At 45.5% G+C, this 25,669-nt stretch overlaps 1 protein-coding gene across 1 annotated transcript in view; it reads left to right on the top strand.

Annotated features, from left to right (window-relative positions):
* The window catches only part of FAM78B (family with sequence similarity 78 member B), a 151,918-nt gene extending 129,379 nt beyond the window's left edge, over positions 1 to 22,539 (top strand). The window contains exon 2 of the mRNA XM_085601542.1: positions 20,927 to 22,539. Coding sequence (XP_085457668.1) covers positions 20,927 to 21,449 — 523 coding nt within the window. The 3' untranslated portion in view covers positions 21,450 to 22,539. The remainder of the gene's footprint in view (positions 1 to 20,926) is intronic.
* The last annotated feature ends 3,130 nt before the right edge of the window (positions 22,540 to 25,669 follow it).

The raw sequence follows: 25,669 nt of genomic DNA, 5'->3' as shown, positions 1-25,669 counted from the left end.
AGCAAGTTATAAATTGTACTAATGTCTTATGACAATGTGTTTTCAGCTGAACTAAATAAAATAATTGTTGAAGAAAAAAATTGGCACTGTTTTTAATTCTATCTAGTTTTGTATCATGTTCCACCAAAGTAATATTTATTTGATCCCAGTATGTGTGGTTTAACAAGCAGATCAACAGCAGCCTGAAAACATTGGATATTAGTAGATTATCATAATTTCACAAAAAAGAATAGTAACGTGCCTTGATATCTTTCATACAATAAAAGATTCTGAAATGTAAATGTGATAACATACATAAGAAAGGGAGCTATTGAAGTCTTATGAAAGGTGAAGGCACTTTCCAGGGAATTATTGTTTGGATTTGAAAAAGGAAGACCTGGGTTAAAGAAGAGGGGCCTACCACACCTAAGTTAATAACTACCTGAGAGCCCCCCTCGCCCCAATTGGAGGATATTGGTATTGTAAATCAGAAACAAATGTAAATGTGCAAGTCACAAAATTCTTTGTTAGATGCTGTGGTTTATCAAGGTACCATATGGGTGGGAGGTAACATGAAATGTTGGTGATACATTTTTGGATGACTAGACTGCATCATATGTTGCCCAGTGGCAACCTGAGTGTTCTATTGGAATCTACTGGAGTGGAGTGTGTGGCAATATGTAGAGTCATAGCAAAGAAAGAGCTTGTTGATGTTAGTGGCAATTTAAATCATTTACTGGTGTCACCTTACTACTTCTAGGACTGATGGAAATGTACAGTCATTGTATTATGTCTAAATGTTGCTACCAACCTGTGAGTCAATGCTCCATCTTTAGTTTTAGTATTTTTATTGATTTATCAAGCAAATAAATGCCACACAGACAGTGTCACAAAATGTAAAGAAACTTGAGAGGAGTTTATGGATTAGGTGTATACAATGAGAATAGGAGGTCAGAAAAGTCAGGAGGTCTATAAAAGAAAGCAGGGAAGTAAAACAAAGAGAAAGGAGAGACAAGGAAGCAAAGAACCAAAAAAGTGTTGTGTGTAGATCTTAGGCGAGGGGGGGGGGGGGGCGGACAAGTGCGACTAACATAATATTCAAAACCTTGCTATATTCAAGACAATATTCAAGACACTACAGAGGCATAGCTTGCTCTGTAAGATTGGTGGGGGGGGGGCTTCAACTTTTCTGACTATTAGGCTGGCATATAATATTTAAATACATTATGACAAGAAGGGTATGTGATAGGGGCATAAGGGGCATTGCAAAGGAAGAGGAATGTGATTTGATAGGGGTACTAAGAGAGAAAACAATATTTTGTTTTAAAAAAACTACATTTTGGAGGACTTTCAAAATTGCGAGTGAGAGTGTGTGTGTGCGTTTTTGTCTGTGTATATGTAAACATTCCTGCTGAAATCTGACTGGCATCTCACAATCCTTGACTAAAAGCACCCATACCCAGCTATTTATCAAAATATACATTTATTAGTGGGTGTAACACCCCAAACACCCCATGAAGCTACGCCCCTGTTGATATAAGCATGGAAGGTAAGCTTACAGCCCTTCCTATCCCCCCCTATGTTCCCCCTGCTCACATTTTGCCCTCAAGACTCCCTTCCGACAATCCTCACCCGAGCTCTCACTTTTCTCCCTGTGCCTCATACCCACTCCTCTATCACTGGTGCTCTTTTGCCCCTCTCTGTTCTCCACACTTTAGTCTAAACACAAGAAATAAGGCCTGTTCACCATCCACTTGTATTGTGTTTGCCATTGCTTGTTTACTGAGCACAGTCAATAGCTATGGGGTTCATTTTGAACTGATAGACGCAACTTGAAATCATCTTGGAATTGTATAGCAGTAATACATTCTAGAACATACCGCTATTGACATTGCCAATGTTTGTGAGCCATACATGCTTTGTCAAAGCTGATACCAACAAGTTCATAATTCTACAACCATAAGCAAAGCCAATTGCGCAAGCAACACCGATCGGCTTTACCAACGCTTTTTATATTGTGATTAAAACGTAAGACAATGTATCTGTACAAATAACTTATATTTTAAAATAAGTACCGATCTTGGTCAAACAAGGTGACTTGTTCATGCAGCAACACACATTACTGCACGGCTCCGACACAGCAGAAATAGATACAATATTGGGGAATTAAAATCCAATTTATCAATAATCATGGCACTAGTTTATCAGACAAAAGACCTGATGCAGCACTCTTTGTTAGACATCAATTTGTATTTTAGCTCAGGTTTGTGGTATTGTTTTACTCTTGTACAGCGCTGAGTAACTGTATAGCTAAATGCATGTGAGCAATGAGTAACTGTAATATATGCTTGCTTTGGCTGTTAAACGCTAAGGATGTTTCTGGTTTGAAAACATTGCAAGTACATGGTTCTCTAATTTTCTTTTTACCCACCCCACTACTTCCTCAGTTTAAACATCATTTAGACTAGGAACAGGCAGTGCTTAATTTGAGCCTGTGGTTTCCGGTGCTCTCCTCGGCAGTTAATTTGCAACACCAGCACTAATGATAGCCAACCACATGGTGGCGCTGTCTGTCTAATTCTGAGATGAGCACAACCACAGTGTTTACTAATGTAATATACATTAAAATGAACACTACCAGCCACCAACGGCATTCTTATAGCTTTGGGTGGCCTGGAATAGTGTAAGTTGTCAAACTAGTAGTTGTGCTGGTACTGTCATTGGCAGCAGGGCAGGGGCAATGTGTGTTGCAACCTGCAGAGGCCTCCTGAGAAGAGCCCCGGCACTTGCTTTGTCACAAATTAAGCAGTGGGGACAGGTGATAAGAAACCCTTGTCTTCCAACTTGTGATTTCTCCTTGGTGAAAGAGGAAGGAGGTCTACCATTGGTGTGTTTGTCTGGCGGTTTTCTTGCCACTGGATCTCTCACCAATGAAAGGTGGAACATCCCTGAGTGGACATAAAATTCTGTTGTTGACAGGGGATGAGAGCCGAGCACAACAGGGGATGAAAGAACCTCAGGTCCACACAAGCCCAAGGACAAAACACCTCCAAAGTGTCTCAATGGACTGAGAACACAGTCCTTTTAAGAATATCCACATTATGCCTTAGTGAAATGTACATTAGATGGCGTATTGCGTGTAATTTTGAGAATTTCGCTTAACACTTGTTGTGCAAAATTCCTAAAATTATGGCACTTCACATAATTATGTGCCATTTACGATACAAATTTAGCGCAAAATGCGTAATTCGCAGTAAAACGTTACGCGAGCGTAGGGACATCAGAACTCAAGCACCTGTTGTTCATAGTGCTTTGGTTTGCATGCATCCTCACACCAACAATTGGTGCAAGGATGCATTACACGCTAAAATATAGCATGACACGGCAGATTGGCATTTCGTAATTTCACATAACTTTCCTGAAATGTTTCCCAAATATGCGAAAGCAAATGACAGTGATTTTTTGATTACATGAGTCTACCAAACTCCTAAAGCTGGCTCGAGGCCAGACCTAAAAATAGTGAAGTGGACTGTCAACAACATAGCTCAGTGGCTGGGCCCCCACTGTGTATCCTGCAGGTCTAAAGTTACAGACCCAGCAGGACTAGCAGAGGCTTCACATTTCCAAAGTTTAAAAAAGTGAACATCATTGAACGGTGTTTAAAGAGGTACCTGTTATTTGAGCACCAAGAGACGATTCAATCTTTGATGTGCACTATTTGCATGGTGAATATCATGGGTACTCGCAAACATTTGTTCAGGGGCCACAAAGTACAGGCTGTGGTGTGCCGAGGGCAGCACTGATGCCAGCACGGTGGCGGTAGGGGGTCTGGGTGGGTCGGGAATTGTGTAAAGAGGTCTAAAAAATGTTTAATGAACGCCAAGCATTTATTTGCAGGGTGCTGCTGTTCACCAGAAGGGCCACATGTAAAGGTCAGGGGGGCCCCTAGGGTGCACTTTGAGTATTACTGGTGTTATACCAACACCTGTAGGGCAGCTAAAAATTGAGTTGTATCTGTTAAAAAGAAAATACATGTAAAATGTTAGGTGTACTCAATACTGGGCCCATATAGAGTTTGGCAGAGCAGGAATACCACCGTAAACTGTGCTACCACCCCATCAAGCGCAAGGTGCCCCCACTCTGTTTAGCGTCAGAGGACGCACTGCGTTTACATTGGTGGAGAATCCGCTGCCTCTGACAAGGCAAACTCTCACCCGGTTGGCTATCTGCTAAAGGGCTGAAAGGTCACAGAGCCCGTCATTCCGCCCTATTGAGAGTGGTGTAACCGGCACTCATTTGGACTGCCCGTGGCTTCCATGTAACCAGAGGCGGCTCTTCAATTAAGGCAGAGGAGCATGGACCCACAGAATAAAATGCACCCCATGTCCCAGTGATGAAAAATAAAATGCTAATACAGTTAATTTTACTTTTCAATAACCCTATCCCCAACCAAGCCTCAGGACGGGGCGGGGCAGCTGATGACTGGCAGCAGCAGAAAGACGTTATGGGCAGGGTGCTTATATTTAAAGTGTGCATGTCCCTTTGGCCAGCCATCTTGCGACAGCCAGACAGACATGCGCACTTTAAACCTCAAAACCCAGCTGTCTTGGACAGCTGAGACCAAGCAAAGGACTCCAGTGCTCTTTGGAGCGCTGGGAGAGCCTGCTCCATCCAATCCTGGTGCTGTTCTCACACTGAGAGCAGCGCCAGGATTGGTTAGGGGAGTTGCAGGGGCTCGCCCTGGAGGAGTGAAGGACACTGGACGAGAGCACGGATGTGCCGCAAGGTAGGTGAGTTTTCTTTTCATCTTTTTAATCTCCTAAATGTATTTAATGTGTATTTAATGTGCACCTAATCACCAGTATGCATTACATTACCATATTAAAGTTACATTAATGTAATGCATGTCGGCAATTTTGTGGATGTAATGTTGCCATGCACTGGCACCCATCTCCCATTTGCCTGCCTCACCACTCCCCGTAGGTGGCAGCCGCTACTGCATGTAACGCCTGGTGGACACGGACTGCGAACCCGATGCACAGAGAGAAAATTCCCAGTGAGTCTGGTCTGTTTAATTCCAGTATTGAGAAAACAAACTCCAGCTTTGAGAGTTTATTTTCTCAATAGAAAAAGATTTCGCTTTAAACATGACGCCCCCTCTGCAAGCCATCAGTGTTGTGATGGGAAACGCCGGATCGCTAAATATGGTGGGTGGTCCTCCGCCAGAGACACGAAATGCCATGTCCTTTACACCCCCAGTAGACTGGCAGCAGACTGGCAGACAGTGCCAGGCAGAGTTGAAGGAGCAGAGAAAATAGACTCTGGTGTCAGAAACATGGAACCCTACCAGAGACTGAAAACCCTACCGCACTCTTGTAAATTCACACCGTAGATTATTCGGCATGCCAGCGGCAGGTGTTGCTGTGGGTGGGTATGAGAGTGCAATTAGCACATGACAGATTGCAGCTGAAGACGAGCATATTAAAATAGATTGTATGCATACCTAGCATGTCTTGTTGGTAAAAAAGCCTCCCCTGGAAAATTGAAGTGTTTAAGCAGAATGAATATGGCAATTATTGTGCGTTTCAAGTACGTGATTGGTGTTTTGCGGGTTTGAAACTACTGCGTTTGTGTAAGTATATTGCAATTATTGTGTGATGAGGCTCGTAACTTGAAGTGGGCCTTATAGGTGTGAATGGGGAATAGAATTATTTGATGTTTCAATATAAATGTGATGTGGGGGTGACAGCCCAAAGTAAAGTTATAAGTAAGGAAGGTACAAACACATTGTTTTTTCTTTGATGCCCCTCCCCCCACTGGCCTCCGGTGGCTGGCCGAACTGAATCCACCCCTGGTCCAGCCTCATCGGCCAGAAATATGCGAATCTTGTTCGATTCAGCTCTTTCCTTTGCCTCCCAGATCAGGCGTATCTGGTCGATCTGCTTCTGGAAGCTCAGATCAGTCAGGAAGCTGATACACTTACTTCCAACTGAGACACGAAAAACAGTAATCCACACTCTTGTGAGATCCCGCTGGGATTACACTGATTGTCTTTTTTTGGGTCTGCCTGCCTATATGATCCACAGGCTTCAGATCATACAGAATGCGGCAGCTAGGCTGATAGGGCGGATTCCTTTCCACCATCACATTTCACCGAATCTGAGGCAGTTCCATTGGCTTCCTGTAGCAAAAAGGATGAAGTTCAAGGTTCTGACCCTGGGATTCTGAGTACTTGCAGACAAGGGCCCTCATTACCTGAGAAATAGACTCGGTCGGTACCAACAGAAGAGATCGATGAGATCGAACCTCCTCTGACTTATGCGTATCCCCAGGTTTTCCATAGTTCGTCAGGGTGGTAGACCCTTTGCCGTACTGAGTGCGAAACTCTGGAACACCCTACCTATCAATCTCCGCATGGCTGAGTCCGAGCACCGCTTAAAAAAAGAACTAAAAACCTCACTCTTTGATCAAAACTAGATTTAGTCCGGCCCTGTACGCAGTCTCCGCTTTGAGCACCGGGACGTTTCTTCTGAAGCAGCCAAGTGAGGTACAAATTCAACTGACTGATTGATTGGTTAACTGGTACAATAGCTCAGTAGGTTAGTGTGCCTGTATCCAAATCAGCTTGTGACCTGCCGATCACGTTTATTCCCATCTGACCGACGTATTCTTTCAGATTTTCGAGGATGGTTGAATGAGTACTATTGAAATGGATGATAGGAAAAGCCGTTAGATACTCAAGTTGGGGAAGGGGGCCTTCCAGTTCTACTTCAATGGCTGATTAAGAGGGATCATAAACACAGTGCTTGGGGGCCTTATGCCTTCACAGGGGGATTAGTCCTATTTTTATTTTGTTTGGAACTATAGGTACTCAGGGCTCTCTTTGAGTCAGGCAGATTTGAATACTTTTTTCAGGAGTGAACTGGAGGTGACTTGGTTTTAATTGTAATAATGGTACCTTGTTTCTTATGTAGCTCTTTCTCCATTTCTGAGCACTGTAAATAAAAGGTTTCAGTATCACTTAACTTAAAGTGATGGAAGACTAATTTGGCCTTGTATGGATTTGAACTTGTGACCTACACATCACAGAAAGTATCAGTTGTAAGGGTTTAATTCAATTAGCCCTCTTGCTAGCATATTGTAGGCCCATTACATTGATCATTGGCTCTCTTTTATCTTCCAGTTAAATTTCATCTGAGTAATTAGCTGGCGTTTCCTGACCTCTGGTTGTGGCATACTGTACTGTGGGGTATCTTCTCCTGGTGGTATTTTGAGTCTGTGCTCCAAACTCTTTGGAGGTGATGACAAGTAACTTGACTTTTATTCTCTGGGTCCCTCGGAGATAGTGCAAAATGTGAAATATTGAGCAGGGATTCAGGAGAATAACACAAGCGCCTGGAACCGTCTGCGGTGCAGGTGGACCCCAACCCCTCAGGTGGGGCCCCATTCTGCCAATTTCCAAAGAATATTTGTAAGATATAGAAGACTCAGGGGTCCTCTTCACATTCTGCAGGGGGTCCCATCATGTTGCATTACGTCACTAGAGGTGGTCTGATCTCCTAAGGTTGAAGCAGTGTATGGCTACTTGCTTCTGGATTTGTTGGAGTTTCTGGATTTCATTCTTCGGGCTCAAGTGTAGATTCTGTTCCAGTATACCAACCAAGACAAAATCAAAGCACTTCTAATTTCAACATGGTGGGTCATGGGAAGAGCCCATTGAGGCATCAAAAGTTATTCATTTTAAGACTAATATAAGCTGGTGCATGCAGGAGAACAGGTAGTCAAACCATATTCAGAGTCTTTTTTACGTCTGGCTTGACAGCGCAGATATCACTAGACTTTGTGGTAAAAAAGAGCATCCAAGAGGGACTGTGGCTCCGCGCTGAGGTTGGTTCATCTGAGTTCAGCTTTGACTTGTAAAAAGCTGCGTGCTTCCACAGAAAGAGCGTTCACCCTCCAAACAACCGTGATCCTTGTGTATTCAGATGCTTGACCCAGGCTCCTTATCAAGCAACGGTATTGTGTTTGTCCTCTCATCACACATATGACGCTGTGGTAGATAGAGTCCGCCCTTTAAGGACAGACAATTCTATTGTGATGCTACTAATTAACTTCTCCATGTAAGTAAATCATTTTGGTGTTTGTTCCTCTCTGTATGCCATGTGGGAAGAAAGTTTATGCTCAATACCACGGGGCTTTGCTTGTTGCGGTGGTAACCCAATGACAAAGGCTATAAGATAAATCTGTTTATTATGAATAGTCATGATAAAGTCAATGGGCTGACTGATTTGAAGAAGTATGTTAAAGCCAATAGGCATTTAAGGGTGTATGTTATTACTCGATTCAACCGCTGCAGAGAGGTATTTTGTAACATGCAATCTTGCACTTTACCGTAGTAGGCAATGGTTTTAGGGTTGATTATCCCCACTGATAAACCATGCGGCTAGAAGATTTTTATTTTTACTATGCTGACCCCTAAGTAGTATATACTGCCTCATTTTCGCCTTGATTGTTGGGGAGGAAGGATTGAATTGGTAGTGAGGCCTGCTGGTACACACCCATGCCGGTAGCCCCTGCCTCTCTTCTGCTTTTGTTCAGGAAATCTCTGGGATTTTCCCAGTCTGCCACGCATCCTCCGGCTGAACTTGAGGTGCTAGGATAGTGCATTCCTTCCAAAGTGCCTTGTAGCTTTTCAAGCCTAGGCGCTCTGTATGGTGTGGGTTTCAAATGGGAACACGGACTTCAGCAAGGCAATGGTACTACTGCTGTGCTTATGTATGTTGTGGGCATGTTGGGGAATTTGTGAAGCGTGGATCCAGCTGGAGAGCAATGGACCATCAAACCGAGTCAGGGTCATGACTCCATTCTCTATCCTGTGGGCCGCCATCCCGGGTTCCACCCACCATTGACTGGCAGCTCCTGTAGTCTGCTGCGGCCCGTGCTGATAAAGGCAGTGGGGCTGGGAGTGGGGGGGGGGGGGGGGGGGCATTTCGACAGACAACGAGAGAAAACCAATGATTTATTTAATTTCCCCTCATGGTCGTCTGTCAAATTCCCCCACCACCAACCCGGCGTCACCGCTCTTACCTGCATGGGCCGCGGCTGCCTGTAATTGAAGGCAATGACTTCTGAATGCGGTGGCAGTGTGAACGCGGGTGGTGGCAGGGTTGTGCCTTGCAGATTTTAATTGTTTCGAGGCCCCAGTGTTGCAATGGTGCATAAGTGCTTGGGATTCTAACAGCTCTGAAGGAAAGTTACAATCAGGGTAACATTAGTATCTTAATGCTTCGTTTGTAACTAGTTTTGAAGTTTGACACTGTTTTAAAGTTATGCTACTAAGTATCTATCAGTGGCAGCAAACAGTTGAAAATAGTAGATTATTCTGAAGTTCTGATTGTTACAAAAATAATCTGACTACAGATGTAAAACAATAATCATGATAGAATTTGGGTACGCCTATAAAGTTCTAGCAGCGCTGGAGTAAAGTTAGTATAGATGTAATGTTGCTGGCATAGCTCTGCTGTGGTAGCAGAGTAAAGTCACCTTGGATGTAAAGTTAGTTTAAAAAAATGTTTAATTACTTACAACTTTTCCATTGCTTCAGGGGTATTTCTGCTATCATAGCTCTTCGGTGGTACTAAAGGCATTGGTAATTATGTAGTGCACACCCAGCTGGGTAACAAAGAAGCAATGTACTTCATCTGGGAGGCACCGGGAAACAGTACTAGGTTGTTACATCAATTGGGGATTTACACCTTTGAATTTCACAATGACATTACATGTCAAACATATTTACAATTGTGGGCACCAGGGAGGTTAAACGATTTGAGGAGAATCAAAACATTTTAATTCAAGAATCTGAGGCGAGATTAGAACCCATGCTCCAAAGCCGGTAGTTTAATCATTAGACACAAACTCCTCAACATGTAATTTGAAGGTGTTATTACAAATGCAAGGTTGGTATATTAATACAAAAGCTGTGTATAGTGCTCTGAGGGCCTCATTACGAACTTTCATCAGAGCAGTGGCATGGTGGTTCAAACTGCAGCTCCACTGAAGGTCTCTGCCACCTGCCCGCCAGATTCATTCTTTTCAGTGGTCTGGCAGGCGCGTGGCATGGCGGTTCCCCCTGCAGTGCCCTTTCAAATCCGGCAGTACCTTTTAAAATGGCACCGCAATGGGGAGGTTCCTGCAAGGCATGGACTTGAAAGTCGCATGTTATGCCCACCGGTGTGCATTCACATATGTTTGAGGCATAGGGGGACCTTTAGAGTCCCCTTTGTTTCCTCTCTGCCAGGCTTTTCATGGCAGTGGAATCACCATGAAAAGCCTGACTGAGAGGAAACTCGTAATATGCTTGGTCAGAACGTGGGGCTCCCGCCAAGCATATTGAGGCCTCTGACCACCACTCCGGTGGTCCTAGGGTGGTCCAGCTGTCTCAGTCGTAATTGGGCGGTCGGACCACCAGTGCGGCTGTGGATGGATCTGCCAGCGCCACGTCACTACGAGGCTGGTGGTCAGGGGCGGATCCTCCACTAGGGCAGAAGAGCGTTGCCCCACTGCTTTCTCGCAGTGCGAGAAGCAGAAAATTAAATTGGTAATAACTTTCAGTTATTGCCATTATATGTTTGGTTGCAGGCTGGTGGGCGGGGCTGCTCTGCAAGCAGGGGAGGAGTGGTGTGCCTGCCCACTCCAGAGTGCGCAAAGACTGTTTGGTCGTACCCCTGGGACCGCCCAAACAAGTCATGCGCACTCTGCCCTTCTCCATGCAGGCTGCTATGCAGCCAGGATGGAGAACATGGCCTCCCCATAAACCCCTGGCTGGGGGGCGTCCCAACCAATCACAACGCTGCTTGCAGCATTGTGATTGGCTTTGGGGAGCAAGCCTGGCTGCCTGCTTCTGCTTCCTGTTCCTGCTGGAGGCAGGAGAGCAGGAGCAGAGAAGGCGCAGGACCCGGCTAGTGGAAAGGTAAGTACAATAATAAAAAAATTAAAAATTACCCCCCGTGTGACCTCCCCACCCCATGCAACCCCCACCCGCGAGCCATGCCAGCCGCGACTGCTGGTGGTCCTCCGAACGCCAGACTCGTAATTAGGCCCTAAGTGTACTGACGTAATGATGCTGTTGCTTTAATGCTGCTGCTACTAATAAAGTGTGTTATTCTAAGCTATTTAGCCTGTTCTGATGTTCTATAAGTGTTAACCAATGCCACAGAGCTCTTGCTCTCCACCCTCCCATGATTCAGCTCCGTCAACAGCAATCTCCCACACCCATGTGATTGCCTTGGCAATGCAAAATACTGTGTGTGTCTTTGTATTTTTATGCATGCATTTGTCTTTGTGTGCATGTATACACAAGTGTGTATGTATATTTTAGTGTATGTTTTGACCTGTATGTGTGTGTTTGTATTTTTTGTGTGTTTGTGCTACAGTTTGTATTTGTGAGCATGTGTGTTTGAATTTGTGTGTGTGTTTGTGCACCTGTGTGTATTTGTGTGCATATGTGTTTGTATTTTGTGTATTTCTAAGTGTGTATTTGTATACGAGAGTGTGTGCTGGTGTTTGTTGGGGAAGTTTGTCTGTGAGTTGTGTCATTATGCACAACTCGTCACATATCATTATGTCCCTCTGAATGTATTTACTCAGGCAGATGTTGTCCTTCTGAACCAGCTGGTCACATGTTCAGCATTTCTTTCCCAAATGCCATCATGCCTCACAAATACAAATATGGAAGTAACGCCTGAATAATTGTATATTTTTCTGAAGTTAAGAACTACTGAACTGATGTTATGATAGGTGTGTGATAGCGTTGTGGCTCTACACTGTTACTCAAGTCGTGTCCACCTCTCACGCCGAAGCCTTCCCTGAAGATCTGCTTAGGATGGTAATGCAAAACTTGTGTCTAGTTCTGAGGCCATGGGAGTACTGAAGTAATGTTACAACAGCTGTCTTACAGCTGTTGCAACTCTGCTGTGTCACACAAGGTGCGCCTAATTCCCACATTGTAGTCTGGTTTGGAGTTCTTTGGTCAATTCCATAGGGGAAATGTAAGATGCCTATGTTGAGTATGGTTTTGTAGATGTAGTGTAATAATGCTACCATAGGTGTACTGCATGTAGACGACTTTATACATAGTTCTCGTGCTGGAGCCTACTCTGCGGTTTTCTCACATTGATTGTGATGTTAGGACAACAGTGTTAACATTGTGTATAACTCTGTTGCTCTAGGAGTACTGAATTAATGTTACAAAAGGCGTACTGCAGCTTCTGTAGCTCTGAAATGATGTTGCAACAGGTGTAATGCAGCTGTTACAGCTCTACTGTGGCACGGAAGGTGAGTTTCTCAGAGTGTAATGTTGGTATTTCAGAACTCCTGGGGCTTGATTACAAGTTGGTCGGTGTAGTCTGACTTGTGCGTAAATCCCTGTTTATGCAAGGGTAAGAATTATGAGTTTGAAGGTATTTAACACATCCGATGATTATCAGAACTCAACCTTTGTTAAATTTCGTCAGGTTAAACCTGCCAAAATTTAATAGAGGAAAACCATATAGTAGTTACTGTATCATGTGAATTTTGGTGCATTAAAGACCAAAACCCACGTTATTCCCCACAAACTTGCAATATGAGCTATTTATGGGCCCAGATAAATAACGCACCCTGTGGTATCATTATTTATCAGGTGTGATAATTCACACCTACACTCATAATCAGCCTAGTAACCACTCTATCAAGGGTGATGTCTTCAGCCAGTCTTGGTTTTTTAGTTAACAGCACTTTGCATGCTGGGATAATCCAACCCATCCGCCCAGTAGTAAACACAAAATTACAAGTCCCAGAATGCACCTTGAAGTTGATTAAAAAGCCAAAACTGTCTGAAAGTGTTACACAAGGCAATCAGCCACTTTACAGCTATGGTCATTTTCCATTCTCAGCAACTTAATCAGGCCAAGATGGTGGCTGAAATAATCACAGCAGCAGTGAGTTACAAGTTATGCAGGAGGACGGACCAGGGTCTCTGAGAAAGGAATGCAGGTCTGGTTAGGACTGCCACTTGACCAGTATTTTACCGACATGGCTGGTATTTTCATATCAAGGACTAAAATTTTTCGTCTTTGAAATGTGAATTTAAGTTTAACTTTGTTTTATTGGCATTTGCGGCAAATGGAATACAAACAATCCTGTAAGGAACATAGATACTGGTCATGCATCGCCACTCAACGATAAACCCCCACTTGTAGAACAAAATCTAGAAATCCAATAGATGCCATTAAGAATTCCCTCCCCTGCTGCCGCGTGAGGCGGCTCGCCGCAGACAACAATGAGGGACAAAGCAATAACGCCATTAGAAAAAGAACAAACCCCCCCCCTCCCCACCCCCCCAAACCCACCACCCTTTCCCACCCCGAACTGGTGTGCTCTCCCTATGTACCAAAACGAGGCACAGTGGCCGGGCAGGCCCCACATAGACCTCCGCAGGTTATGGCGCCAGGGCCAAGCTGGCGAGCCGAAGGAGTCGAAGATATTTAGGACATGTAATCTCATTCATTTCCTTCGATAATAAAGCCAGCAGGGGTTGCCAAGCATCAACAAAGCCAGCCATAGTGTCAGAAAGAGAGGCTTGTATTCGCTCCATTCCCAGGACATGCCACAGTTTATGTAGCCACCCCAGTCATGTCGGTTTCCGCGGGGTTCCCCAGTGCGAAAGAATGTTCTGTGTAGCAGCTCCTAGAGCTTTCCCCATAATTCTGCCCCGCCTAGACTTGAGTGGATACGTAAGGGGATTGGGCAGACCCGGTATCACATAAGCCGGGAAACGCGGAATATCAGTGTCAAATTGGGAATCGACATCATCTAACACCTCCTTCCAATAGGCCTGTAACTCTCCACACTCCCACAGAAGATGTACCACAGTGCCGTCTTTCCCACAGCCACGCCAGCACAATGGGCTACGCGCCAGGTTGCCCTTATGCAGACGGGCGGGGGTCAAATGCCAATACATGGCCACCTTAACTGCCGCCTCCCTGCTAGTCGTGTTACGCGCTGTATGATTCGCGCGATAGTAAATGGCTGCCCATTCTTTGCCTGTCAGCCGTCGCCCCAACTCCCTCTCCCACCTTCGCTGTCCCGCAGTGGGCTCTGCAGGAACCCCCTCCCTAAGCATATCATATATATCAGAGATCATTGCCTTGTCTGTGTTTTTGTGTTTTTAAGATAGAGCCACTTCTCAAACTTAGAGAGCGTTCGTGCGACATGAGGGCGAATATCCGCATGCAAGAGCCAATGCCTGAGTTGAAAGTAACAAAAACGCTCTGAATCCAGGAGTCCATAAACGCGTTTGAGCTCCGGAAAGGGAAGAATGCCCTCTAAATCAAAAATGTGACCCGCCAACCGGCACTCCGAAGCCCTCCAGGCCGAAAAAAGCCCTAGCGTCCACTCCTAGAGAAAATTCTTGATTATCAAAGAGTGGAGTCATGGGAGAAGGGAAGGTCGTCAACCCCCGCCGCACTGCAATGCTGTCCCACACTCGCAGCAAGGTCTGCGTGACCGGGGAAACCCGAAGGCCGGGAGTTCTATGAGACCGACGAAGAAAGGGGACCTTCCAGAGATCCATTCGAGCTATGGACCTGTCCTGAAAAAAACACCTTTTGTCAGATTCCGGACGCTTCCATTCAACTAAATAGCGCAATTGCGCCGCGCGGAAGTACGCTAGAACATTAGGGATGCCCAAGCCCCCCTCGTCTGGCTTCAGATAGCCCAATTTCTTGCGGAGCTGAGGCCTTGTTCCCCCCCATATGAAATTGATTAATAGCGCTCTGCAGGGTAGACAGTACGCCTGGGGGCGGCAGACTGGAATGGTTTGAAAAAGGTACAAAGCCCGGGGCAGAAGCGACATCTTAACCACGGCCACCCTGCCCAGCAGGGAAAGCGAATGCCGCCTCCAAACGTTCAGATCCCAGACAGCGCGTCGTAAACATTTTGAATAATTGAGCTGAACCGTATGGGACACCGACGCCACAAGTTCTATGCCTAAATAGGGGATGGAAGGGTAAACGAGTATGCCCGCATATCGTCCAGTGACCCCTGGGTAGTCCGGCCCCCCCTCCCGAAACCAAAGGATTGAGGACTTCCCAATGTTAACCCGTAGGCCCGAAACCCGACCAAACTCCTCCAATTCCTGCAAGAAGGCAGGGACCGAACCCGCCGGCGACTCCAAGGAAGCAATGATATCATCGGCGTATAAACTAACCGCGTGCCGCTCTCCCAAAATGTGAATTTAAAACAGCAAATACGAGAAGAAGTTGGTTTAAATGTGCCCTCTGGCTTTTTTATAACTATTCCTTAAACGCTGTTCAAAGCAAAAAGAGACAGAGTAGCCATTATTAAAAAAGATTACAGAGAGCTTCACACTAATCATTGTTCAAGTCCCAGCTCCTGGCTCTTCCAGAATGTCAGTACATGAAAAATAGGCAGTATTTTCCTCAGAAAGCTGGCGGCCATAGTTCCAGTGTGGTTACTAGAATAATAGGATCATTCTGGGCGAGATGTGCTGTTGGCTTCCATTTTGTAATGTAGGCGGGGACACCTGTCACAATGTTTCACACTGCAATGATGTGCCTTCTGCTTCCTGTGCGGCTATGGAGAGCAGGAGAGGAAGGGGGTAATGCCCAGAGCGGGCACAGGAGTTCCTTTATCTGGGTCTCTCGTATAAGATCAGAGACAAGTAGGAAGGGGTTTAATCTTGCTGCCTCGCCTCCTGTCAGTCTACAAACACCACACATCAATAGTCTTTCCTTGAGGGCTTACACACTGTTTCTAAGCCAAACCCAAAAATTAACTGAAGTACATTCAGATCAATATAGTTGTTAGAAGTTAAGTTATTGCAAAGGCTAGGGATTCAAATAGTATCCATGGACTAGAAAAAGGGAACAGTTACAGCAGTCTTAAGTCCCTGTAAAAAAATATCAACCTCAAAACAGGGCAAATGTATCAACATGAGCTTAGCGAGTCAGTCATCTGCTTCCGGGAAATTGATTTTACCCAACCCGGCCCTGGAGTCACAGATGAAGTCTGTCCAGTGGCGTAGCAAGGTCAGGTGGTACCAGGTGCGGAAAATTTCTTGTCACCCCCGGCTTGACAAAATGGCAAAAATGTGTGTTTGAAACACCCCCCTCAGTGATGACACTTATCACCCCCGGCTTGACAAATTGGCAAAAATGTGTGTTTAAAACACCCCCCTCAGTGATGACACTTATCACCCCCGGCTTCACAAAATGGCGAAAATATGTGTTTAAAACACATACTTTTGTCATTTTGTCACCCCCCTCAGTGATGACACCCAGGGCAGCATACACCCAAATCACCCCCCTTCCTACGCCATTGAGTTTGTCCTTGTTAAAGTACTCGCCATAGGTAAAGCCAGTTCTGCAGTTGTCTCCCCAAACCTTCTCTCACCCAAGGCAGTGTTCAAACTAAGGAAGTCATTTTGACCCTGGCGGTTGGTCCATGTGGGGGAGGCCCACCCTTCCTATTTAGAACTCCCAGCCTGGGATCTCGGTGCTGTCAAGGGAACCACTGTCGCCATAGCTCCTTTCACAGCACTGTCCATTTGCTGAGCCGGCGCCATGTTTAAGTAGGCCTGGGCGGAATTATTAATTCCACCCGCAGAATCGATAGGAATTTGGTAAATCTGCATTACTATTGCAAGCGGAATTACTAATAAATTCCACCACTCCGCTTGGGGAATTAATTGGCAGTGTTTGGTTTTTAAGCAGCGCTGGAAGCGGGAGCAGCCCCCTCTGTGTTTAAAAACCATTGCAGACTAAAGTTTAATCTGCAATGATTGTTAAACATTGAGGGACAGCTCCCTCTTCTGGCCCTGTTTAGAAACCACTGACTGCGCTGCAGGGCATGCCCCTCTGCACCTTATGTACTCAAGGGCATATTTTTAAGCCCCTTGCGTTGCTCTTGTACCACGCAATGTGGTTCAAGAGCGACGCAGCTCAAAAAAGAGATTTATGAGGTCACACAAGGCCACCTTGCTTGGCCCTAAGTGGTCCTGAGTGGCTTCATAAATTGCGAATAAAGCAACGCATCGCAAATCGCTGCATTGCCCTGCTTTGCACCAGGGAGGCGTTCCATGGGCGTTGTGTAGGTGTTCCCATTCAACCTCCATGGGTTTTTACGCATTCCCAGATTTACCAGAACTGGTAAACCTGGCAATGCACCAAAAAGATACGCCTCCCCAGGTGAGGCGTATTGAGGAGAAATATCTTCATTTCTCCTCGTTACTTCCTCTTTCTGTTCTGCAGCACACATAAAAAGAGGAGTTTACCTCTCAGGATTTGTTTTGTGCAGCAAGATTTTTATTCCTGCACAAAAACAATCATGGCTGGAATGCAGGCACCCTTGTACCATGTGCACAATGGTGCAAGGGTGCCTAGGTTGGTGCTTGGTAGCCAAAACGGCACCAGCACAGGGGCAAGGATATGAAAGAATTGGATTATTTTAAATACAGCGCATTTTTGCCCTTTCCCTGTAATGCAGCGCAGCAAGGTGACTTGCTGCACTATGTTACTTTGCCATAAATATGTCCGTCAATTATTACTGCAGAGGGTGTAAGGGCGCCGAGGGGTATATACTACTGTGCATGACCCTCGGCGCCCTTGCATACTCTGCAGTAATCACTGCCGAGTATGCAAGGGCGCTGAGGGGTATGCACTGCTTTGCATTTAGTATTTGGTAGCGCTATTTCTTAGCGCAAAATGCATCCTCGTGTCCAATTTTAAACGCAAGGGTGCAATTTGGCCTTAGAAAATTGTGCAATATTCCCACTTCACCCTGTCGCAGAATTCCACGAGATCTCACAGAACTTTAATGTAATTTCATGCAATTCCGCGGAATTAAATTCTCCCCCACCCCCTCTTTAAAATGCAATTTCACAAACTTTTATTGGTTCAAAGAAACTTCCTATCTCATTCTTGCAGAGTCTTTTTCATGCTTTCTCTCGTCACAGTTTTCCTAGTTACCTTCCTCCTTATTTGCCCCTTTCCAGCCTATCTCCTGCTCTGGGTAAAAGCAAACAGTGGAAGTAAGTCCTGGTCTCCAAAAACGATTGCCACCTGCAACTGCCTGAACAAATTAGGCACAGTCTGTTCTTGGCTTCTGTCCTGAGCATCTTCGGAATAGGGCATCAGGCTTCTGATAAAGAGATCTAAATTCCAAAAGAAAGTCCCTAAATCTACTCTCTACTATCCTCGATGCCACACAATCTTCCATTAGTAATAGCATCTCTGCAGTAAAAATATCAGTGGGTTTGAGACACCAAAAAGATATAGCAATGGTGCTTGACTTCTGATTGTTAGCAGGGGTCTCCAACGGGTTGATAGCGAGCTACCAGTATCTTGCAGGCGGCCACTGAGTAGCTCACTCTTGATAATTGCCTGTCAGCGGGTTTGAGAATGCACAGCTGCCCACCTGACACAAGGCCATTTAAAACACTGTGCCTATTTCTGTGAGGACTGCGAAGCTGACAGGGCAGGAAGATGCAGTCTACCCTCTTCCACAAAGTTATTTATTTCTTTTCTTCATTCTTTCTTGCCTCTCCTTCCTTCTCTTTCTTTTTTGCTTGCTTTCATGCCTTCCTTTCCTTTCTTGATTTATTGTATCCCCTCTTTCTTGCTTTTTCTTATTTGTTCTCTTTTTTTCTTCCTTTCTTTTAATACTACTTATTTCTTTCCCTGGTTCTTTCTTTCCCTCCCTCTTTGTTGTCAATGTTTTCAGTTTCTTTCTTTCTTTTTTCTTCTTGCCTTTTTTTTTTACTCTTGCTTTTTCTCTACTTTTTTCGCATTTCTACTTCTACTGCCCCTTCTTTGTTTCTTCTTTTTTTCATTCTCCTTTTTCATTCTCTTTACTTTTCCCTCTTTCTCTCTGCTTCTTTCTTTTCTATTTTTTTATTTACCTTTCTTTTTTCCTTATTTCTCTCAATAAGTCTTTCCTTTGTTTTTTCGTTTATTTTTCCTACCCTTTGTCTTTTTTCTTTCTCCATTTATTTCTACTTCCTCTTCTCATTGTTGATTTCTCTCCTTCTTTCCTTTTGTCCTAAATCTTTCTTTCTCTGTTCTTCACTCTTCTTACTTCCCTCTTTTCTTTCAGCCTTATGGTCTTTATCTTTTTTATCTTTCCTCCTCTGTCTCTGCTTTTCTCTTTTATTTGTTCTATTTATTATTTGTACTTTTTTTCTTTTCTCTCTGTTCTTCATTCATTGCTGTCCTTTTCACTTTTTCATCCCTTCTTTGTTTCTTTTTTCATTTTATTGTTTTCTACTCTTTCCTTTTCTTTATCTCATTGTTCCTTTCCTTTTCTCCTTGTCTTTTTCTTTCTCTTTTCTTCTTTCTTTTCTGTCTTACTCTTCCTGCTCTCTTTTTATACTTCTTCCTTTTATCATTTGCTCTTTCTTCATCTCCTTTCATTTATTAATTTCACTCTTCCTTTCCTTTTTTCTTCTTTTATTTACTTCTTAATTTCTTTCTTTCTTCGCCTTCTTTTTTACGCCTTTCTATTTTTTTTATTTTTCTCTCCTTTAATTTGCTCTTTTTAATTTAACTTTTTTCTTTCTCTCATTACTTCATTCACCACTGTCATTTTCACCATGTTACCTAGTCTTTCTGATTCTTTCTTATTTTATGTTTTCCTCTACTCTCTTTCCCTTTCTTTTTCTCATTTTTCATTTCCTTTCTTTCCATCCTTTTCTCATGGTCTTCCTTTTGCCTTCTTTGTTTTCTCTTTTTCTGTCATGTTCTTCCTGCTCTCTTTTTCTACTTTTTCTTTTGTCATTTGTCTTTCTTCCTCTCATTTCATTCATTCATTTCACTGTTTCTTTGCTTTTTCTTCCTCTTTTATTTTCTTCCAAATTTCTTTCTTCTTTTTGCTCCTTTCTCTCTATATATTTTTAATTTTTCCTTGTTCTTTCGCTCCTTTACTTAGTTCATCTTTCCGTCTTTCTCTACTTCTTTCTACCTTATTTTCCTTTCTTTCTCTCTTGCCTTTTTCTTTCATTCTGTAATGTGTTCATTCAGTCTCTTTCTTTCTTTTCTCTCTTCTGCTCAGATTTTCTATCAAGTGCTCTATCTCCCTTTCTCTAATTTTCTCCATTTCTCCTTTTTGTTGTCTCATGAGCAAATGGACTAAACCAGTCCTCATGGTCACCAAATATGAATATTATATGATACAGCTCCTGTGTTATTCATTCTCTGTGGTCCCTGCAGCAGGGATGGTGTTCTCTAGGGGCAGTGTTTATCTTATTTGGCCTCTGTGTACATGTATCGATCCCTATTAGGCAGTAGCTCAGGACTATTTTTAATGATCAGAAGTACCTCTCGCTATTCAAAAGTTTGGAGAACCCGATCTGTTGTCTGGGGCGGTAACGTGGGATGAACACTGATGATGTTTAGGGAGGCTTTTTCCACTGTGAACTGGCAAGATTTTTAAGTTATCTGTATGATCTGTTTAATTTAACTAAATTTTGTACAGTGGGAGCTTACCTCTATTTGATAAAAGCAAGACCCCTTCGTTCAGCATCCATACCATTTCAATCTGAGCCTTTTATTTGAATTTGCTGAACCATGGGTCCTGCAAATATATTTGTTTTGCAGAAGTGCCTGCTGTAAATGTGGGTCTCTAGAACTCTATGTTGTAATTGCATGCTTTCTTTCCACCATCTGCATGTATCAGCTCAATTTTGGTTGGGTAGTTCCAGCCTGTCCACTGGATACTCAATAGAAGCAGTGGGCAGCTCAAAATGTCAACAGGCATATGTGTGAGAACAACATGAACAATTCTGATTGGCTAATTCCCACAATGCGATTTAGTTCAGAAAATTGAGGGACCCTGTCTATGTCACTTTTGATCTTCCACAGAATTCAGACGACTTTTCTTTTTCTTTCTTCAGGTCAAGCTGGGAGCTTCCTGATCTCCGAGAGGGAAAGGTAAAAGCCATCAGCGACTCAGACGGCGTCAGCTACCCTTGGTATGGGAACACCACTGAAACTGTGACCCTGATGGGCCCCACTAGCAAAATCTCCAGGTTCTGCGTCAGCATGAATGACAATTTCTACCCCAGCGTGACTTGGGCTGTGCCCGTGAGCGACAGCAACATGCCCCTCCTCACCCGCATCAAGAGAGACCAAAGCTTCACCACCTGGCTGGTGGCCATGAACACCGCCTCCAAGGAGAGGATCATCCTGCAAACTATCAAGTGGCGCATGAGGGTAGACATCGAGGTGGACCCAGGGCAGATGCTGGGCCACCGGGCCAGGCTGGTGGGAAGGACTCAGCAGGAGCAGCCCCTGCTGCTCAGCCGGATGGAAACCATCCCACCCAATGCACTTGTGAAACCCAATGCCAATGATGCCCAGGTCTTAATGTGGCGGCCCAAGAGGGGGCCGCCCTTGGTGGTCATCCCTCCAAAGTAGGGGAAGGCTGCGCAGTTGGGAGAAAATGGACCGCTGGATTTCTGAGCCAGCGCAGGTGTATCAAGAGAGGCGAGTTTGCCTCTGACCTCATAAGCAAGGAGGATATTAGCCTGTGCTCCTGCTTAAAAAGAAGTGGCAGTGTTTTCAAAATGGCTGCCATCTCTTAAATCATATTTTGAGTGCAGGAACAGCAATGGGCAGTCTTTCTACCTGAAGAGGGAGTGCCTCCCAGAAGTCATTATTGGAGGGGTATTTTGTAAAAAAAAAAAAAGTATGGCGTAGGAGGGCAGGTGCCTTCCTGAAAAGAGGTTTCTGTCCTTCCAATATGGCTGTTGCCACTACGGGACGATTTTGTGAACAAGAACGGCGATGGACTATCATCCTTTGTAACAAGAGCGGCGGTATCTCGAGGATGACTGGTGTCACTGCAGGGATACTTTGTAAAAAAAAAAAAGTACTGCGATGGATTTTCCTGCTTCCTGAAGTGAGAGGATATAACTTCAAAATGGCAACCTCCACTGCAGGGGGTGCATTTTGTAAACAAGCACTTCCAATTATTATTTTTATGACGATGGGAAAACGGATTGAGGAAATGTTTTTTTTATTATTATTATGACTGTTTCAAATGTACTTGCTTGCCATGAATGAGTAGACAAAACCGGATCTGTGCCTGTGGCCAACGCTACTTTTTGTAACGGCTTGACGTGGCAGTGGAACACACTCCATACAGCAGGCATCCTTCCACCGACTTCCGGTACACTATTCTACCGACATAAAAACAAGAAAAAAGGGGGCGAGCTTACGAACGTGTGGAGGGGACTGGAATAAAGTATACACCTATGCATTGTGGGGTGACGTCAACTCCACGCAAGCCTGGCGGGGTGGGTGGGCCTCAAGGGGGGTGGGGGCGGGGGACTGAGCTGTGGCAGGGTCTGGAAGCGCTGAGCGAGCCCGGGTGTTCGTGTAGGGCTTAGTTGCTCATCCTGCGGGGAGCTGTCCCTGGTGCTGAAACAAATTCCTTTTTTGCCAATTTTCAATGTAACCTATCGGACGTGTCCTTTCTTTCTCAAATGTATTTATTTGAGGTCGTATATATCCGGGATATGTTTTTTTTTCTTTTTGCATGATCTTTCTGTAGTGTGAGGCCTGTTTGTTAGAACGCCAGAATGCCTCATGTTTTATTTATTTATTTATAATGGCATTTTTACTGCTGTACGTTTTTTTCTCATGCCCTCTCCTGTCCACAAAAAGATCATGGGAATAGTATCATTTCTCACCATTGGTAGAGCACACGCGAATGGCTGCTGGCGCTTTCGTGTAACCCAGAGGTTAGTAAAAAAAAAACACGAGCACAGCCGCACATTTGAAAAGGTAGAAGTGGAGAGATGCCCCATGTGTCTGTTCCGCTGTGTCTAGCAGCTGGCGCCAATGAACGATTTTAATTTAAAGCGCTGGCTGCCATCCTCGGGTCCTTTCTGCGCTATAAATGCTTGTAATGTTTACTCAAGTCAATTGCCATCCTTGGAAGCATGAAAGGCTGGGTGGGATCTACAAGTGAAATGAAACTGTGACTGGCAGGCTATAGAAAGATCTCGGCCGTAGGTATCTTTTCCCACTGAGCTATCTCACTGAAATTGCAATTAACCCACTGAGCAATAGGTGGTACTGCAGGTCACGTCAGGGATCGCCAGTGCGGTAGCGGCCTCTTAAATGAAGGTTCACAGTTCATCGGCTGGTAAGCCTAAACCAGAGCATTGACGTAGTAACACAGTTTCTCTCGTCAGTCCTAAAGCACCCGCCCACCTGGGCCTACCTGCTTCCTGCGCCCTCAAAGACCCAAAGAAGTCTCACCTAAGCTTCCAGCACGTTCTTGCGTGTTCCACAGTTTCATAAACGTACACATCTGTTTGTTCCCACTTGTCAGAGCTTCAAACCCCATCTTGCCTTTGGCAAGGGGAGTATCACAGGCTCACCGTGCCCCTGCAGTGCACGGGGTCCCACGGGCTGCTGGTCCAGGAGGTGGAGGCACTACCACCTGTCATCTTCACCCTGCAGGTGTGTTCGGGTGTGTGGGAGGACTCCACACACCTCGCAGGCTGCGCTAAGATTTCGTTACGCCTCTGCCCCCACCAGGGCCTACGACGGTCCTTTTTAATCTACTGCCTTAGAGAGCTCCCGCCCCACCCCCTACTTGGCCAGTCAGACCGGCAAAAGAGAGTGACCTAAAGTGGACGCACCCTAGGCGACTTCGGCAGAGCCGTAAATGAGTCACCCACCCGATCAAGGGCAGATGGTACCTTCCTGACCGCATCACCCGCCAAAATAAATGCTCCCTGGGCCTCGGGTTCGTCCATTGGGACCCCATTCCAATGGAGAGTCGCGGGGCACTGGTTCGAAACTAAGGAAGATCGGTGGGTTCAGCGCAGGTATCTGAGGTAAAGTTCATGCGGGGCTTATGAATCACAGTAAGATAGTGCAAGAAGTCCACGTGCCTACTGAAGAGACGTGTGCGGAAGGGCGCATTGTAACCTCAGCAAGATAGCTCAGCAGGTTCAGTGCCCGCACTGATAGCCATGGGTATCTTACAGGGCACAGGTTTGAATTCTGGCAAGGCTGACGCAGACTGGCATTATGTACCAAGATGTCAATTTGTGGTGTGGGCTCCAAACACGGCTCATCGTTATTAGAGCGCGACATCGGCCCAGTTCCGCCTGAACCTCCCCTCTCTTTAAACAACAAGGATGAAACATCTTGGAATTGTCAGCCCTACTGACGTCACTAGTTATAGGGTTGAGCGAGTGGCAGGATGTGTTTGTTTGAGTGGAGCAGCTGAAGGCTGACATGCTATAATCATTCAGACGTCAGCCCAGCTTGCCCATCTTCCGGCACCAGCCGCTGGTGGTGACGTAAAAATCCCGCTAGAGGGACCGCCCAGGTGGGTGCAAACGAGTAATGCTCGGGATTTACCAGGAAGCGGCTCATCACCATAGAGACATGGGGGCAGATTTATGACGACTGGCGCATCCCTGCATATCAGCAGGGATGCGCCAGTTATGATGCGGCACTGCTGCGCCACCATGGATGCGCCGCATTTATAATGCGGCGCACCATGGGGCAAAAACGGCACAGATGCTTGACGCATCTGTGCCGAAAAGTGGCGCATTGCTGGAGTTGCGTCGCAACCGCGACGCAGCTCCAGCAATGATCTGGGGGGCCCTATCTGTACAATGCTGCGTCAATCCTTACGCCTGCTTCAAGCAGGCGCAGGGTTTTGACGCAGCATGGGCCTAAAAGTGACTGAGTGAAATCTTGTAGATTTCACTCAACCACTTTTAGGAGGCGTTCCTGCGCCGGAACGCCCCCACCTGCCCTGGAACGCCTACATGTGGCGCAGGGCTTTACAACGTGACGCATCTGGGAGATGCGTCACGTTTGTAAATGCCCCGCACCATGGCGCAGGATTTGCGCCGCTGCTGCGTCACAAAAGTGACGCAACGGCGGCGCAAAAGTGCCGCAAGTGCAACATAAATCTGCCCCATGGTTTTATCATCCTCGCTGGGGGCTAGAGCAGGAGACCTCAGGGGCTCCCTCTACAGGCAGAACAGGGGCATCTTCACCCAGACGACTATCACTCGAGTCTGCCGCTTCACCGTGGACAGACACACAGCGGGTCCTTATACTTCTGTCCCAATGTCCTCTTCACTGTGGACAGACACCAAGCGAATCTGTAGCTGTCTGTCCCTGCATCTATCAAATGCAGTGAGGAGCGGCATCAAACTAATCGTTAGCTTTGTGCCTCGGTGTCTGTTCCCGTTCATGGTGCTCAGATACCAAAACAGTCGTTAGGGTTGTGGCCCTTAGTCTGTCCATATGATCTCTAACCGTGATGTGTCTGACACGGTTCCCTTCACTGTGAACAGCCACCGAGCTAATCTTTTATTCTTCTCCCCTGAGCATGACCCCATGATCACACACCAACCACACCCAGCTATGTACCCCCGTGCCTGCCCCTTAGATATGCACAGATTCAAACCCGATTCAGATCTGTAATACCGAGTCTGTCACAGTCATTGGGGACAGACACCACCGGGCACCTAGTCCTGTAACACTGAGTCTGTGGACAGGCACGGCCTCACCAGAACTGTGTCAATTTCCTTCAGTGAGTGCAGCGACCACTCTCACCCATGCCTATATGAAAATAAGCAGGGCCACTGGAATTA

The sequence above is a fragment of the Triturus cristatus genome, chromosome 4_2, assembly GCF_964204655.1.
Source record: "Triturus cristatus chromosome 4_2, aTriCri1.1, whole genome shotgun sequence".
NCBI lineage: Eukaryota > Metazoa > Chordata > Amphibia > Caudata > Salamandridae > Triturus > Triturus cristatus.
This window is presented reverse-complemented; position numbering and strand designations above follow the sequence as displayed.